Below are 16481 nucleotides of genomic sequence, written 5' to 3' on the forward strand. Positions count from 1 at the left end.
AATAACCAGAGCATGCTATTTAATCCCTGAAGCCATTTTTATTTCTCAGTATGAAAGGACTGGATTTCTGTTCCTCTTTAGAGAAAGAAGTCTTGTCCTGAACACACAAAAATGGAATGCAGTAGAGAAGACTGGCCAAGTAGGGGTGCAACAGTAACTCCTGGGAGATCTAAGTCTAGCACAGGAAACCAATCAGGTTTTGTTTATCTCATGATCTGTTTCATATACAAAAGACATTATGAGTCAATCTCCAGTAGTTCACTTTAGCAGCTCCTGATTGCACAAACCTGTACTGGCTTTTAAACACAGTACAAATCTCCTTTCTCCTATTCCCCTTTCATTTTTACCTGCTACACAGGTAATAGTAAGTTACTACATTCACAACCTTCTACCTATTTATTTAAACTCTAGAGTAACAGAAAGATGATATCCCAAGTCATTTCTACCACATGGAAGAGGATGTTTTCATGTGTCTAAGATTATTTATATATCACTTATATATACACAGATGCACATGTACGCATATATACACAACACGCTTATACATGCATAAACATAATTACATATATGTACACAAATAGATAATGTTAATCACTAGTTTTTACAAGGCTTTTACATTTTAGCATGATGACTCTAAAACAGTGCACAAAGAAAAATAACTGAACCAGATGATGTCTCAAGATTCTTATTTACAGATGAAGATAAATTATCTAATAGCTAAACACTAATGCCAATGAGCTAACAAGAGGCAATTTAACAGATGAAGAGATGCTAACTGTAGCAAGAAGAATAAATGTAGAAGCTAGGAGACAAATGAGAGGATGTCACCATGTGCACACAACCAGAGTGATTTTTTTCCCCACAACAATGAAATGATATCCCAAAATTTTGCAGTGCCAATGACAACTAAAATAACACCTATCAGAATCAATGAATCATTACTTTCAAATCAAAAAAGTAAATGGAAAGCTTAAACATAATGTGTTTAAAATTGTACAATGTTTCATTTATTGACCTGTATTTAACCAGAAACATACTTTTAATTTAGCTTTATACCTGTTATAAATGCATTTGGCTCCATTTTTCTCATTGAGTTCACAGAGATAGCTCTGTGATGTACATCCTGGCCTATCCACTGGTGCCTACATCATTTTCTCCTGCTTAACAAAAACCAGGACCCTATTATTAGGAGAAAGTATTAGGTACTGTTATTAAATTGAGAATAATGTCTCAAACACTTGCATTTTAGGGCAAACAGAAAGAGAACTGTCCAATATGGTGGGGAAATGTGGAATTAAATAAAAAGGTTTAAAATGGTACTGAAGTTAAAACACAGCATTGACAGGAATGAAGTCACAAATGTACTCGGCCCTGTTAGCTATGGGAAGCCACTGGAGGATTTCAGTGTGAGGAGTAATGTGATGCAATCCACATTTCAACAGCATTACTCTGATGGTTGTACTGAGAACACACTGACTACTTGGCAGATTACTGCAATAATACAGGTGAGAGATGAGGGCTGTAGTGCATGAGTGAAAGTGATTTCAGATAGGCAGAGTCGAGAGCATTTGCTGACAGGTTAGATGTGAGTATGAAGACAAAGAGAAGTCATAGAATGCTTTCAGTTTTATTGCCTAAAGAACTGGAAGCCAAAATTGCCATTTCTGAAATGAGTAGGAATACCAAAGGAATAGATTTTCAGGGAGTATGAGAAGTTTAGCTCAGACTTGTTAGGTTTGATGTGCTTATTAACCCTCCTGGCAGAGGTGCCAAGTAGGCAATTAGATATGAATGCAGAGTTCAGAGGAGAGGTAGGGGTTAAAGATATAAACCTGACAGCCAACAGCCTATTGGACTGTATTTTAGTCATAAGATGAGATGTTCTCAAGAGTAAGTAAAGCTAGAAAAACAGGCAACTAATAACTGAGCCCTGGGGCACTCCAAAGTTTAGAGGTTAGAGAAAAGTGAAAGATCAAACAAAGGAGACAAAAGAATTTTGCCAGAATAAACAGAAGGAAAATCACATCATGTATTTTCTAAAAGCCAAGTGAGAAAGTGTTTCAAAAGAAAGGGTAGGAGTGAACATGTTGAATAATAATGTTAAGTCTAGTAGGATGAGGACTGATCTACTCAGTGGATTTAATCACAGTGTAAATGGTAGAGGTGAGAGCCTAGCTAGCTCTGTGGGTTCAAGAGAGAATGGAAGGAGTTACTGGAACACCAAGATTAGACAACGCTTTCAAAGAATTTTGCCAAAAAAGGACAGAAGTGAAAGTAGGTTCAAAGGAAGATGTTTTAAATATGGAAGAATTAACAGTATTGCTTGTTAGTTCACAAAAAAGCTACAATGGAGACCTGCCCCCAACACCCCCAAAAAGCAGTAATAAAGGAAAAGGAGGAACTGTTAGAAGCAGTATATTTGAGAAGAGGACGGAAGGTAGTGCACGGCTGGAGAAGTTGGCCTTCCTAAGTAGCACTGGCAGCTTATTCATAGTAACAAAAACATGAAATGGGAATAGATGCAGCTGAGTAAGCTGGTGTTTATCAGCAACACATGGAAGCTGTTTCTGTTTCTATTTCCTTGGTAACCTGGAAAACAAAATTATCATCTGACAGGATGAATGGGGATGAGGTGAAGAAGGTTTGATGAGAGAGAAGAGGAGAGTGGGAGAATTCAGACGTGGGGACGCAGTACAGGACTGCCCGACGGTATGATGGACCCGCCTGACGTCAATAACCATCTGCAGTGATCTTCTGGGCGGGACAGAGATGCTATTATTACTCCTTTTCCTAAGCAGCTCTCAAGAGTAGAGCAAGGAGTAAAATTATATTCCTCTGAGCAATAATTCCTAGGAATTGATGATATATCCTTCCTTTTTAGGAAGTGTCCATTTAATCTTATTTTTCTTATTTCTGTCTGCCTTGTTTTATTTATTTTTTTTTAATATATATATTTTTTTAAGATTTTATTTATTTATTCATAGAGACACAGCTAGAGAGAGAGACAGAGACACAGGCAGAGGGAGAAGCAGGCTCCATGCAGGGAGCCCGATGTGGGACTCGATCCCGGGTCTCCAGGATCACACCCTGGGCTGCAGGCGGCGCTAAACCGCTGCACCACTGGGGCTGCCCTGCCTTGTTTTATTTAAAAAGATAAGGATTATTTTTTAAGATTTTATTTATTTATTCATGAAAGACACAGAGAGAGAGGCAGAGACAGAGGCAGAGGGAAAAAGCAGGCTCCCTATGGGGAGCTGGATTGAAGACTCGATCCCAGGACTCCGGGATCACGAACTGAGCCACAAGCAGACACTCAACCACTGAGCTACCCAGGTGTCCCAGGGAATATTTTTTTAATCAAACTATTTTGAAGAATCAAATTACCAAATATGGCAGTCATATATAATAAAACTGATAATGAATTTGTTGTTCAAAAAATTAACATGTGTTTCCAAGTGAAACTTAGCAAAGAACAATGCTTTATTGTAACAAGGAAAAGATCAGGAAAAGGTACATCATTTTATTTCCAATGCCTAGTGAAGCACCTGATAATTAGCACTTGAGAAAAATGTTAAATAAAGGAATGAGGGGGCAAATAAATGATGAAACCTACAACAAGAATGACAAAATATAAAGGCATTAAAAACACTGAAAGTAGGATAGGAAAGCATGACAGTAACATATTGAGAAAGGTTTTGGTTCACTGCAAGAAGTGAGTCAGTGGGGTAAAGTATCCAAAACAATACTCTCTCAAGAGTTTCTTCTTGAAAAATACTTCCTATCTACTCACACATCTCTGAAAGCAATAGAATTGCAAGAGGAAAACAAAAGCAAAAATTTTAGTGCATTATAAAGACAAATGTTAAAAACCTTAGGGACATCTGGGGGGCTTAACTGGTTGAGCATCTGCCTTCAGCGCAGGTCACAGTCCTGGGGGCCTGGCATCCGTGCTGGGCTCCCTGCTCAGCAGGGAGTCTGCTTCTCCCTCCCCCTCTGTCCTTCCCACTCTCCCTCCCCCTGCTCATACTCTCTCTCAAATAAAATCTTAAAAAAAAAAAACTTTAAAAAGCTTCCTCATGTTCTTTCTCTTTCCCTAACCTCTAAGTAGATAGAAATAAAAAAACAAAGCACAATTTTTGTTTCTATGCAATTGTGAGAAATGTAATAAAAAATCTCAAACACTAGCTAGAAACAAAAACAACACATATCAATTGATGGCTGCTCTTAATTGTTTCAAAGCAAGAAAACGTAGGGAAAAGTAAAAGACAGATGCAGTCTCATACAGAAATATTTTTTCAACAATCACTCCATAAAATCTTAACTATATTAAATGAATCTTATACATGCTATTTTTTCCAGTGCAACCTTGATATTATTAAAGATTACCCTGATAGAAGCTTTAACTTCTCAAATTAATAAATAGTTCGATAATATATCTTCATATTTCATCTTAGAATTCCTTAATCTAAAAACTGTTCGCGGAATGCCTGGGTGGCTCAGCGGTTGAGTGTCTGCCTTTGGCTCAGGTCGCGATCCTATGGTCCTCGGACTGACTCCCACATCAGGCTCCTTGCAGGGAGCCTGCTTCTCCCTCTGCCTATGTCTCTGCCTCTCTGTGTCTCTCATGAATAAATAAATAAAAACTTTGAAATAAATAAATAAAAACTGTTTGCATTTTCATTGCTCTCACAATAAAGTCTTGAGCTACACTGCCCTTATGGCTAAATGTGGCTTACCACCAGTTATCTTACTTCTGGTCTCTCTTGTCCTCACATTCCAAATCCCAGACATCCTGAACTACTCACAGTTCTCTGAATATAATTTGCTCCTTTCAAGCTTCTGTTTTCCTTTATCAAAAATGCTCTTCTATTACCCAAAAAAACACCTATTTCAAGCCTTGCTTCAAACACCAACTTCCTTTGAAAGTGTCCTGCATGTATTCTACTAGCAGGCTACACATTTGTCTATTTAGTTCCTATCACACACTGCACTATCATACAGCTATCTAATTACTTGAATGTATTCTCCAAAAGTTTATAAACTCCTCTAAAGTAGATATCTGAACTTTTATTATTCATTATGTTTATATTTCAAGTCTTGAGGACACAGAACTTATGGATGGCATGCATACTAAAAAATATTACTCTGAATAAAATCCTATGTATCTAGAATTCATTAAAAATCATAATTCCTTTTTTAAACCAAAAAGGGTTCTGATAAGAATCATTCAGTATCATAACAAATAATTTAGTAAAAAATTTACAAACCAACAGGCATAAATGTATTCACATACATAAGCTGAATGAAAAATTGTACTAATTTCCCATAATAATACTTTATCTTTTTTCAAATTATAACCACAAAAGCACAAAAATAACATCGCAGTTTTTGGTAAATATCTCACCTTGTTTTAGATCAGCATTTCTTGTAACTTCTGACAGATAGCAGGTTGGTAAAGGATAGGATGAAAACATTGGCCAAGGATATGGATCATCACCCTAAAAAAGAAGACAAATGAGTTTAGGAAGTAAGATAAAATATTGAATTTTAAGGCTTTCTGAAATACTAATTTAAACTGGCTTTCAGGGACCCCTGGGTGGTTCAGTGGTTGAGTGTATGCCTTCAGCTCAACGCATGATCCCGTGGTCTGGGGATCCAGTTCCACACTGGGTTCTCTGTGAGAAGCCTCTACCTATGTCTCTGCGCCTCTCTCTGTGTCTCTCATGAATAAATAAATATTAAAAATCCTTTAAAAAATTAAAAAAAAATAAACTGGCTTTCATTTCATAGATACTAGAGTTGTAGCCTAACTAAAAGCTATTTGACAATTACAATTCAATTCTCTAAAGGATAATAACCAAAATGAAATGTAATAGAAATGACATTGCACAAGCCCTGAAGACAAATATATGGTAACTTGTTGTAGTAACTAAGACTGATAATGATGGCCTTACTATCTTTTTCCATGAAAGGAAAATTATGGCTTCAAAAGAACCTGTATTTCCTATATCGAAATAGGAAACAAATTTAAAAAACCAAACTGTTTATCTTGCAGTGTCAATCATTTCTATCTCATCTTCCCCAAACTGATAGAGCAAAAATGTACTTAATAAAAAAAAAATTCCTTCAAGAGAAAGCCAAAGTCTACAAATACTGATGGAAGGAGAAATACTCAATATTGTTAATTAAACGCAAAAAAATATGTTCATCTAATAAAAACTGGGTATCACAAAAGACAAAGACATCCAAAATAAACATCACATCAAACAAAAAGGCAACTTTTAATGAAACAATAACCTACTCTGCAATACAAACTAGCACTCAGGAGCTCTCTGTCAGGAAGAATACTATTTTCATTTGAAAGTGTTTATTTGTATCCTATGGCTTTTCTAGTAACAAAGATTCTTCTTTACCCCACTTACCTTTTCTAGTACCCTTGGAGGCAAAATTCGTTCCATGGGCCCACCAATAAAATTTATTCTAACAAGAACGTGATTTCTTTCTACTGATAAGCCATCAATTATGAAATGCCTGAAAAACAGACATATCAATTTTGTCATCTAAATTGAATATGAATATAAATCTTAACTTAGATTCAGTACAGTATAAAGAAAAAAGAAAATTTTCTATAGAAAAATCTGGAAAATGATTAACAATGTATCACTTAAAAGGGCTAAATTCATTTTATCTTATAGCTTTCTTTGTCAGAAAACAAAGGACTGATAGAGATGTAACTGATATAAGATAAATATTAATAAAATAATATTTTGTCAAATATTACTACATTTAAAGAAATGGAATTAAGACCTACATTATTTCCGCAATGACTTTTTCACATTTTTAGTAAAGGTTCCCTTAGATTCTAGGCCTAGTACCTTAAATTCAAAATCTAAATGTTGCTTTTGAAGTAGATTCTATACTTCCTGCAGCTGTTAATACCATCCTTCTATATCAAATCAAGAGAATCCAGTAATAAGCCTGGTCTTCTATATTTTTCCAAACCAGCTAGAATGGAAATATATATATACATATATATATATATACACACATATATATATACATATATATATATGTATATATATATATGCACACACACACAAAATATATATAGATTTATACATATAAATAATATTTACATGTTTATAATATTTATATATTTATATATTAAATATACAAAATATTTATATATTATATATTTATAATATATTTATAATATATATTTTGTTATTTAATTACAGACATGAAAATAATACCAGTTTTTGAATGTGTATTCAATGAATGTCAGCCAAATTGAGGCAATGACAAGTATAACAGAAAAAAAATCAAGATATTACCATAACTTCATTTTGTAATAATCAGAATTTATGAATATGAACTGACATAATTAAGAGAATGAAGTAAAGATAAAGAGTAACTCTACAAGGGACATGAAATCAAACATTTTGTTTAATAAGTCATCTTACACATGCAGCCTGAATTTGAAGGTGATAAAACTTCATGGAACCATCAATAAAATCAGATCTTTAAGAAAAAGCTCAATTAAACAAAAACTTAGAAAGTAGTACTGTTCAAGCCCTCCCCATGACCATTTATCATAAAATTTCTAATGGTGACATTTATGTTAATTGCTTTTGACTTTGTTATTTAAATCTGGGGGAAAACATGAGACTATATGCACAAAATTACTGTCTTAACAGAGCATCTGTAAAAAAAGACTATTGTTACTAATATTGTGTCTTAATAGTTTTTTGTTTGTTGGTTTTACCTGTGGCTTTCAGAGGTTTCTAAGATATTTTCTTCTTGAGCATTTAGTAACATTTCAGATACTTGATACTGAGCCTCTAGCAGGAGAAGAGTGTCTAGATCACAGCACAGCACACTTAATAACCTATATAAAAAGAGACAATAAAGCAGATTTTATAAAATATATCCTAAAAGTTTAAGAAACTTTCTTGGTGTCTCAAAAGAATACCTCCACATGGGAATACAAATTTTATGAAAAAGATCACAGTTTCTTCAAACACATTTGTAATCTTTTTGATTAGTTACAGACTTCAAAAGTTCTTCTCATTGGAACATTATTTAAAGATCAGGGGCATTTTCTAATCTAGTTTTTTAATTATCTAAATGTAGGAATAGTAAATTCTCAACTACTAATTTAGAAATTAGAGGACATTAGCAAATTCATAAAAACTGCAAACTGCCACCACTTGTATCAGCAATTAATTACATAAGGAATGACAGACTAATTTTTCTACCCATCCAGGAAATGTTCATTAGGTAAAATGTCAATGGCTAACTTTATAATTGCCAAATAAAGCTAATAACACCCAAACACACTGATCTATCTTTAAACATGCATGATTTCCACTTGTCTCTCAACATCGATAAAAGAGAGATAAGTGGAAATCATGCGGCTCCTGCTGCGATGCAAAAGCATGTACACTGCACAATCTATGAAATATTCTTGCCAAGAAAATTAAACCTGAAACTAGCCAGCAAGTTATTACACATTACACTATCAGCTTACAGGAAATACAAAAATCAGAAAAATATGATGAAAGATGACCACAAGGAGGAAAACAGTAACCACGCCCAGAATTTGGAAAATCCCACACATTGTTATATATTATTTTTTCAGGGAAAAATACGAAAAAGGGATAAGGTAACTTATAAATTAAAAGCAAAATATCAAGCAGATGTGAAGATTCTGTTCTGATTGTGATTTAAGCAAAACCTATAAAGTGCATTTTTTAGTCACATAGGAAAACATGGGATAGATACTGAATGAGATCAGGAAAATGGTGTTAATTTTGTTAAATATAACCATGGCAAAGTGGTTATGCTTTTTTTTAAATAAACAGGTCTTAAATGTTAGATATACATACCAAATTGTTCCTAGAAAATGGCATATCTGGAATTTGCTTTAAAGAACTTAAAAAATGTTTATGGGAGCAGGGGAGAGAGATAAAACAAGACTGGAAAATACTAATAACTGATGAAAGTAAGACAGGTACATGGAACTTCCATTATATTATTGCTCATTCTACTTCTCATGTTTAAAAATTCTATGATAAAAAAGTATATTAAAAAGGTAATATGAAGACAACATCAATTAGGTGGCTATGGTAGATTGAGTGGTTAGGGACAGTTTCTGTGAAAGGTGGTATTTGAGGAAACAAGAGTTCAAGAAGCAACCAGCCTTCTAATCACGTACTTCCTGATTTATCTTAGAGTTATATTCAAAGATGAGCACAAAGTCATATTTATAAGAACACTTACTGCAGACTGGTCATAAGAGCAAATAAAAAATCTTAAGAGTCCAATCATAGAACAGAGTTCAAATGTTTGAAGAGGATTTTATAGTGGTATACTATGCAGATATTCAACATAGCAACTATATATGTTTAGATAAAGAATTATCTCCAAGTTATGTTAAGTGAAAACAGAGCAGCACAAAGCAGTGTATATAGCAGTATCATTTGAATAAAAATGGAAAATCACTTGAATATACTCATAAATACATACTTGTTTTTTGTTTTGTTTGTTTTTAAAACATTTTATTTAATTATTTTGGGAGAGGGAGAGTGCACTCAGTGGGGTAAGGGACAGAGGGAGAGGGAGAAAAAGAGAATCTTAACCATGGAGCCCAGCATGGCCCTCGATCCCATGATCCCAAGTTCATGACCTGAGCCAAAATCAAAAGTCAGATGCTTAACCAAGTGTGCCACCCAGGCATACTAAATATGTATTTGTTTTTACATAGAATCTCTCTACAAGGACAAAACAACTGGTAAGAATTGTTAGCTTTGGGGGTGAGGAGGAACATACTTCTGAGTATCTTTTATAGTTTTTGAACTTGGTGCAATTGCATGTTTTACCTATTCAGTGGCATCCATAAAGAGAAAAAATGTTTGACAGATGCCTTTAAGAGTCAAAAATGGTGAGAGGAGTGAAGATCATGGTGATCATGGTAGGAAGCCCTTATGCTTGCCTCATCCCTTGATGACAGCTAGATAATTGTCAAATCATTCTGAATACCCAGGAGATCAATCTGAGGACTGGGAGAACAAACTGCATAACCAGAGGGAGAAAAGAGGCCACATCATGGAAGGTAAGACGTATGGTGATGTGATTCAGGGAAGAAAAGAATCTTGGGTGCTGCAGAGAGGAGGAAGCCCTGATCATGGAGAGATGAGAAAGAGAGAGAGAGAGAAAGAGAAAGCAGAACACAGGGGACTGCACAAGAAAGACACTTTCTCAAAAACACTGAGAAAATAAGAGGAGCTGATTATCATAAGTTTTATAAACAGCAGAGCTGAAAGTCTGAAGTTTTAGAAGTCCATACCACTCCCAGGGTAAGCCTGGTGGGCACAGCGTGCTCCTGTAGAGAAAAAGGGCAGAGGCCCTGGAGCTGACTGCATGCTCTGAGGATCCCCTGGATCATGCTGGGCGAGTTCCCCTTCTTGGAGTGCATTTGAGAGAGGCAGCACTGCCTCTCAAGGGACAAAAGAGCTGTGGGTGCCATTGAGCTGCCCCATTCATTAGCTTATGAGCAGAGATGACTACTGCAGGCAGCTAATCTGGATACTGGCTTTTTGCTACACTTTATCATAAACTCCAAACCCCTGCATGGTCCTACAACTGCTTTTCTGGAACAAACTAGTACTAGCCAGAGCTTGGTGAGACCTTCCTCCAAAGGATCTGCACCAGGTTCCTAAAATTTGTAGTTTTGAAACCTAGCTGCAAGCCTAAGATAAAACAAAGGAGCACTAGGCCACCAGGTAGGCAGAAGCCTTAGACACAGACAGGGTGAAGGCAGGGATTTCACGGAAGCCAGAAATACAAGAAAGGAAACTGTTTGCTCTTCTGTGAGGACCTCTTAAACTGTGGTAGGTGTGAACTCCCCTGTCCAGAAATGAGAGCGGGCTGACATCATTTTTCACCACTCGCATCAGCACAGACCTTCAGGGAGGGACAGAGCGCATACAGTGGAGGCTGGAGCAGCTTACACCACACCCTGCCCCTCTGTGCTCTCCACCTGTCTTTTTAATAGGGAAAATATGATTGAGAGAGCAGCAGCAGGTCCCTCCCCCAGAAGACCAGCTGCATGCTCTAGGTCTACTCATCAGAGTGCTACAAAGCTTCAGCTCTAGTGGAAATAGGCCCAGGAACAGGCTTTCCTAACACATAAAAGACAGAGACCTGGACGAAATGCCAAGATGGAGGAATTCATCCTAAAAGAGAAAACAAGAAGAGGTCACAGGCAGGGAGGTAATCAAAATAGATATAAGTAATATGTCTGAACCAGAATTTAAAACAAAATCATAAGTATACTAGCTGGCCTTGAGAAAAGCATAGAAAAAAACAGAGAAACCCTTAGCACAAAGATAAATGACCCAAATACTAGTCAGTCAGAAATAAAAAATGCTAATACCAAGATGCAAAACAGATGGGATTTGTGATGACCACAGGGACAGAAGAAGGAGAAGAATGAATAAGTGATATAAAAAATAGAATTATGTAAAATAATAAACCTGAAGAGGGAAAGAAAAATTTGGATCACAAATTCATATTTAGGAAACTTAGTGACTCCATAAAATATAATAGCATTCGTATTATAAGAGTCCCAGAAGAGTAAGAGAGAGGAAAGGGGCCAGAAGGTTTATCTGAGCAAATCATAGCTGAAAACTTCCTAATCTGAGGAAAGAAAGAGACATCCAAATCAAGAACGCACAGAGAACTCCCATCGAAATAAACAGAAGCCTGCCAACACCAAGACATATCTTAGTAAAATTTGCAAAATACAGAGATAAGGAAAGAATACTGAAAGTTGTAAGGGGAACGAAATCCCCTAACCTACAAGGGAAGACAAATCAGGTTAGCAGCAGATCTATCCAAAGAAACTTGCAAAATACAGAGATAAGAAAAAAATCCTGAAAGTAGCAAGGCGAAAGAAATCCCCTAACCTACAAGGGAAGACAAATCAGATTAGCAGCAGATATATCCACAGAAACTTGGCAGACCAAAAGAGAGTGGCATGATATATTCAACATGCGAAATGGGAAAAATCTGCAGCAAAGAATACTTTATCCAGCAAGGATGCCATTCAGAATAGAAGGAGAAATAAAGAGTTTCCCAGACAAACAAAAACTAATGGAACTTCGTAAACACTAAACCAGCCATGCAAGAAATATTAAAGCAGACTCTTTGAGAGGGAAAGAAAAACCAAGAGCAACAAAGACCAGAAAGAAACAGGGAGAATCTCCAGAAATAACGACTTCACAGTCGTCCCTAAATGCGTATCTATGAATAATCACTCTGAATGTAAATGTAATAAATGCTCCAATCAAAAGACACAGGGTATCAGAATGGATAAAAACAAACAAACAAAAAAACCAATACCCATCTGTATACACCTCCAAGAGACTCCTTTTAGAGCTAATGACACCTCCAGATTGAAAGTGAGGGGATAGAAAACCATTTACCATGCTAATGGACATCAAAAGAGAGAATAGCCATACTTAAAATAGACAAAGTCACTTTTTAAACCAAGGACTGTAACAAGAGATGAAGACAGGCACTATATCATAATAAAGGGGTCTGTCAAATAAGAAGATCTAACAATTACAAATATTTGTGCCCCCCAACTTGGGAGCACCCAAACATATAAATCAATTAATAACATAAAGAAACTCACTGATAACAATACAATAATAGTAGAGAACTTTAACACCCCACTTACAGGAATGGATAGATAATATAAGTAGAAAATCAACAAGGGAACAATGGCTTTGAATGACTCACTAGACCAGATGGACTTAACAGACCTATGCAAAACTTTTCATCCTAGAACAGCAGAATACACATTCTTTTCCAGTGCACATGGAACATTCTTCCTAATAGATCACATTCTGGGTCACAAATCAGGCCTTCTCAAGTATAAAAGGACTAAGATTATACCATGCATCTTTTCTGACCACAATTCTATAAAGCAACCACAGGAAAAAATTTGGAAAGACCAAAAATACACGAAGGTTAAAAAACATCCTACTAAAGAATGAATGGATTAACCAGGAAATTAAAGAAGAAATTAAAAATACATGAAAGCAAATGAAAATGAAAACATGACAGTCCAGAACTTTTGGGATGCAGCAAAGGTGGTCATAAGAGAGAAGTACATAGCAATATAAGTCTCACCTCTCTAAAATAAATAAATCTTTAAAAAAAAGAAAGAAAGAAAAGAATTCATCTCTCTTCTTCTCAAACTGTTCCAAAAAGTAGAAATGGAAGGAAAACTTCCAAACTCATTCTATGAGGACAGCATTACCCTGATTCTAAAATCAGACAAAGACCCCACTAAAACGGACAATTATAAGCCAATATTCCTGATGAACATGGGTGCAAAAATTCTCAACAAGATACGAGAAAATTGAATCTAACAGTACATTAAAAGGACTATTCACCACGATCAAGAGGGATTTATTCTTGAACTGTAGGCTGATTCAATATTCACAAATCAGTGTGATACACCACATTAATAAAAGAAAAGGTAAGAACTACATGATATACTCAAAGGATGCAGAAAAAGCATCTGACAAAATACATAATCTATTCTTGATAAAAACCCTCACAAAACAGGTTTAGAGGGAACATACTTCAACATCATAAAGCCTATTTATAAAACACCCACAGCTAGTATCATCCTCAATGGGGAAAAATGGAGAGCTTTTCCTCTGCCGTCAGGAACAAGATAAGGATGTCCACTCTTACCACTGTTATTTAACGTAGAATTGGAAGTCCTAACTTCAACAATCACATAAGAAAAGGAATATACAAAGGAATATTACTCAACTATCTAAAAGAATGAAATCTTGTCATTTGCAACATTGTGGATGGAGCTAGAGTGTATTATGTGCTAAGCAAAGTAAGTCAGAGAAAGATAAATACTGTATGATATCATTCATATGTAGAATTTAAGAAACAAAACAGATGAACACAGGGTAAGGGGGGAAAAAAGATGGAAGCAAATCACAGCCTCTTAAACTATAGAGAACAAACTGACAGTTGATGGAGGGGAGGTGGGCAGGGGATGGCCTAAATGGATTATGGGCATTAAGGAGCACACTTATTATGTTGAGAACTGGGTGTTATCTTAAGTGATGAATTAAATTCTACTCCCGAAACCAACATTGTACTATATATGTTAACTAACTAGATTTTAAATTAAAATTTGGATTAAAAAAGAATCAAATATGGTAATTCAATGTCAATCCCTAGGTATCTGGCAAAATAACTAAATATATATAAAACTAAGGGAAAAATCTGTCATCAATTTAGAGAAATGGTCCATACTTAGTTTATAAAACTAAAAACAATTTTTGCTAGATAAAATACAATAAAACCAAAAGACTCAGAGTTCTTTGAAGATTACAGTGTTAATTTGGCATTTCCCCTTTCTTATCCTAGAAATGACTTCATGGATTGAGGGGAAAAGAAAATAGCATAACCGAAAAATTTTTAGCCATAAAATAAGTTGAAGGCAGTCAAGTGTAGCAAAAATAGAACAAACACTGATAGGGGAGGGGTAGAAATTGAGAAAAAAATGTCATGGCTGCCCATGACAATAAAACACAACAAAATACCACCACCACCACCTCCCCAAAGAATAAACTCCTAAGTAAAAAGAACAAATTTCTCAAATTTCTCAAAATTGAGACACAGAATGTAGAGGAAAAACTTTTTGGTCTGTTTGCAACAGTGGAAAAAGGCAGCAGAAGTATCCCTGGTCCTACTATGTTTCTTAGTAGGAAGAGGAAATGTGGAACAAGGAGTCAGACAGGCAATAATTCATTATTGGTTATAGAGATAATTTTTGATAGCAAAACTGACTACCTCCATAGTCAGATGGGTGGGACAGCACAAAAAAAGGGTCACACACACACACAACTCAGGCCTATAGAAAAATTCCAGCTAACAGGAAACATGATCCTGTTTTCTCTTCAACAAGAGCCTCCTACAAACAGTTGATAATGAAGAGATTAACATCTCTTCAAATACCATGGGATATGTACAAAGGTGCTCCAAGAAAAAGGAGGAAAATAACAGGATGAACAGGTGCTAAATACAAATACACACACAAACAGTTGCCATTAAACACTTGAAAACTATGACCAAATAATTTTCCATGAATTAAGTTGTATCAATGTATCAAAATACATTGTACTACTTATAGAATGTTATGTCAAAAATATTTAATAAAAGCAATGGTCTCCAATAAGCTCTTCACAAAGTAGAGCTGTACAAGCTCAGGGGAAAAAAAAGGAGAAAAAAAAAACAATTTAAAACATCAACTGGCAAAGCTAAGAAAAAAAAAAAGAATAAAACTGTTATAAAAATTAAAGCACAATTGGAAGCAGAAAAAAAAAGCAGACTTAAAAAACACAAGGTATTGAAGACTGAATAGGAGTGTGGAAAATATAATGGAAATAATTTAAATTGTCAATTTCTTGATGAGGAAACAGAACTAGCAGGACACACCTTAATGATATTAGTCAAGAGATTCTGTGAGAAAAGAAGCCATGAACCTAAGTATATAAAGTACGACATGTCCCAGGGTAAACTGCACCAGAATAGTCAACACCGAGACAAAGCCTAATCAAGCTATTAATTAGATTTAAATTAAAAGAATCAGTGGGGTATCCAGGAAAAAAAAAAGATCAAATCACTAAGTGTGTGTCGGGGTGGGGGTGAGGTTAAGTTGGTTTCAGACTCTCCACAACACCATTCAATACCAGCAAAACAATGGAATAACTACTAGGAAGAGGTTTAACATCAGAACACATTACAAAGCTGCAGTAATCTTTAAAGTGTAGTAATGATATGTGAAGAAAGAAAAGAAAAGAAAGAAAAGAAAAGAAAAGAAAAGAAAAGAAAAGAAAAGAAAAGAAAAGAAAAGAAAAGAAAAAAGAAAAGAGAGAGAGAGAAAGAAAGAAAGAAAGAAAGAAGAAAGAAAGAAAGAAAGAAAGAAAGAAAGAAAGAAAGAAAGAAAGAAAGAAAGAAAAAGAAAGAAAGGAAGGAAGGAAGGAAGGAAGGAAGGAAGGAAGGAAGGAAGGAAGGAAGAAAGAAAGAAAGAACGAAAGAAAGAAAGAAAGAAAGAAAGAAAGAAAGAAAGAAAGAAAGAAAGAAAGAAAATCCAGACATAGACTCAGTTATCTAGAGGGATTTTTAATTACATCAAGAACTGACAAAATATCCTGAATATATGGAGCCAACGAAGAAAGATGTCAAGGATGACTTTATATAGATATTTTGTTAGAAAAATAGGAAGGATCAACTAAGTAAAAAGGCTTTAAGTTATGAAGGTGTAGGGAGACCTAGTGGTCTTTCTGATTTCTCTAGGCTACTTATCAGTGAATAGGAGGTGAAACTGACCCTCAGTGTCCTCTGGTTTATGCTCAAAAGAAGGAGTCTATAGGATC

The 16481-nt window shown here is 35.3% G+C and overlaps 1 protein-coding gene and 1 long non-coding RNA gene across 6 annotated transcripts in view; one reads left to right on the top strand and one right to left on the bottom strand.

The window, feature by feature from the left end:
* The window catches only part of LOC125755859 (uncharacterized), a 36807-nt gene extending 29036 nt beyond the window's left edge, over positions 1 to 7771 (top strand). Inside the window, exon 3 of the long non-coding RNA XR_007413306.1 lies at positions 7239 to 7771. This is a non-coding gene — a long non-coding RNA (uncharacterized LOC125755859). The remainder of the gene's footprint in view (positions 1 to 7238) is intronic.
* Positions 1 to 16481, bottom strand: part of TBC1D32 (TBC1 domain family member 32) — a 209004-nt gene that overhangs the window by 71950 nt on the left and 120573 nt on the right. For all 5 annotated transcript variants that reach the window (XR_003126426.3, XM_025422883.3, XM_049115029.1 and 2 more), the window contains 3 exons: positions 7766 to 7888; positions 6423 to 6531; positions 5405 to 5498 (listed from right to left, as the gene is read on the bottom strand). Coding sequence is in view for 4 of the 5 variants with exons in the window: in XM_025422883.3 (XP_025278668.1) it covers positions 5405 to 5498; positions 6423 to 6531; positions 7766 to 7888 (326 nt within the window). In the remaining variant the exon portion in view is untranslated. The remainder of the gene's footprint in view (positions 1 to 5404; positions 5499 to 6422; positions 6532 to 7765; positions 7889 to 16481) is intronic.

The sequence above is a fragment of the Canis lupus genome, chromosome 1 (assembly GCF_003254725.2).
Source record: "Canis lupus dingo isolate Sandy chromosome 1, ASM325472v2, whole genome shotgun sequence".
Taxonomy (NCBI): Eukaryota; Metazoa; Chordata; class Mammalia; order Carnivora; family Canidae; genus Canis; species Canis lupus.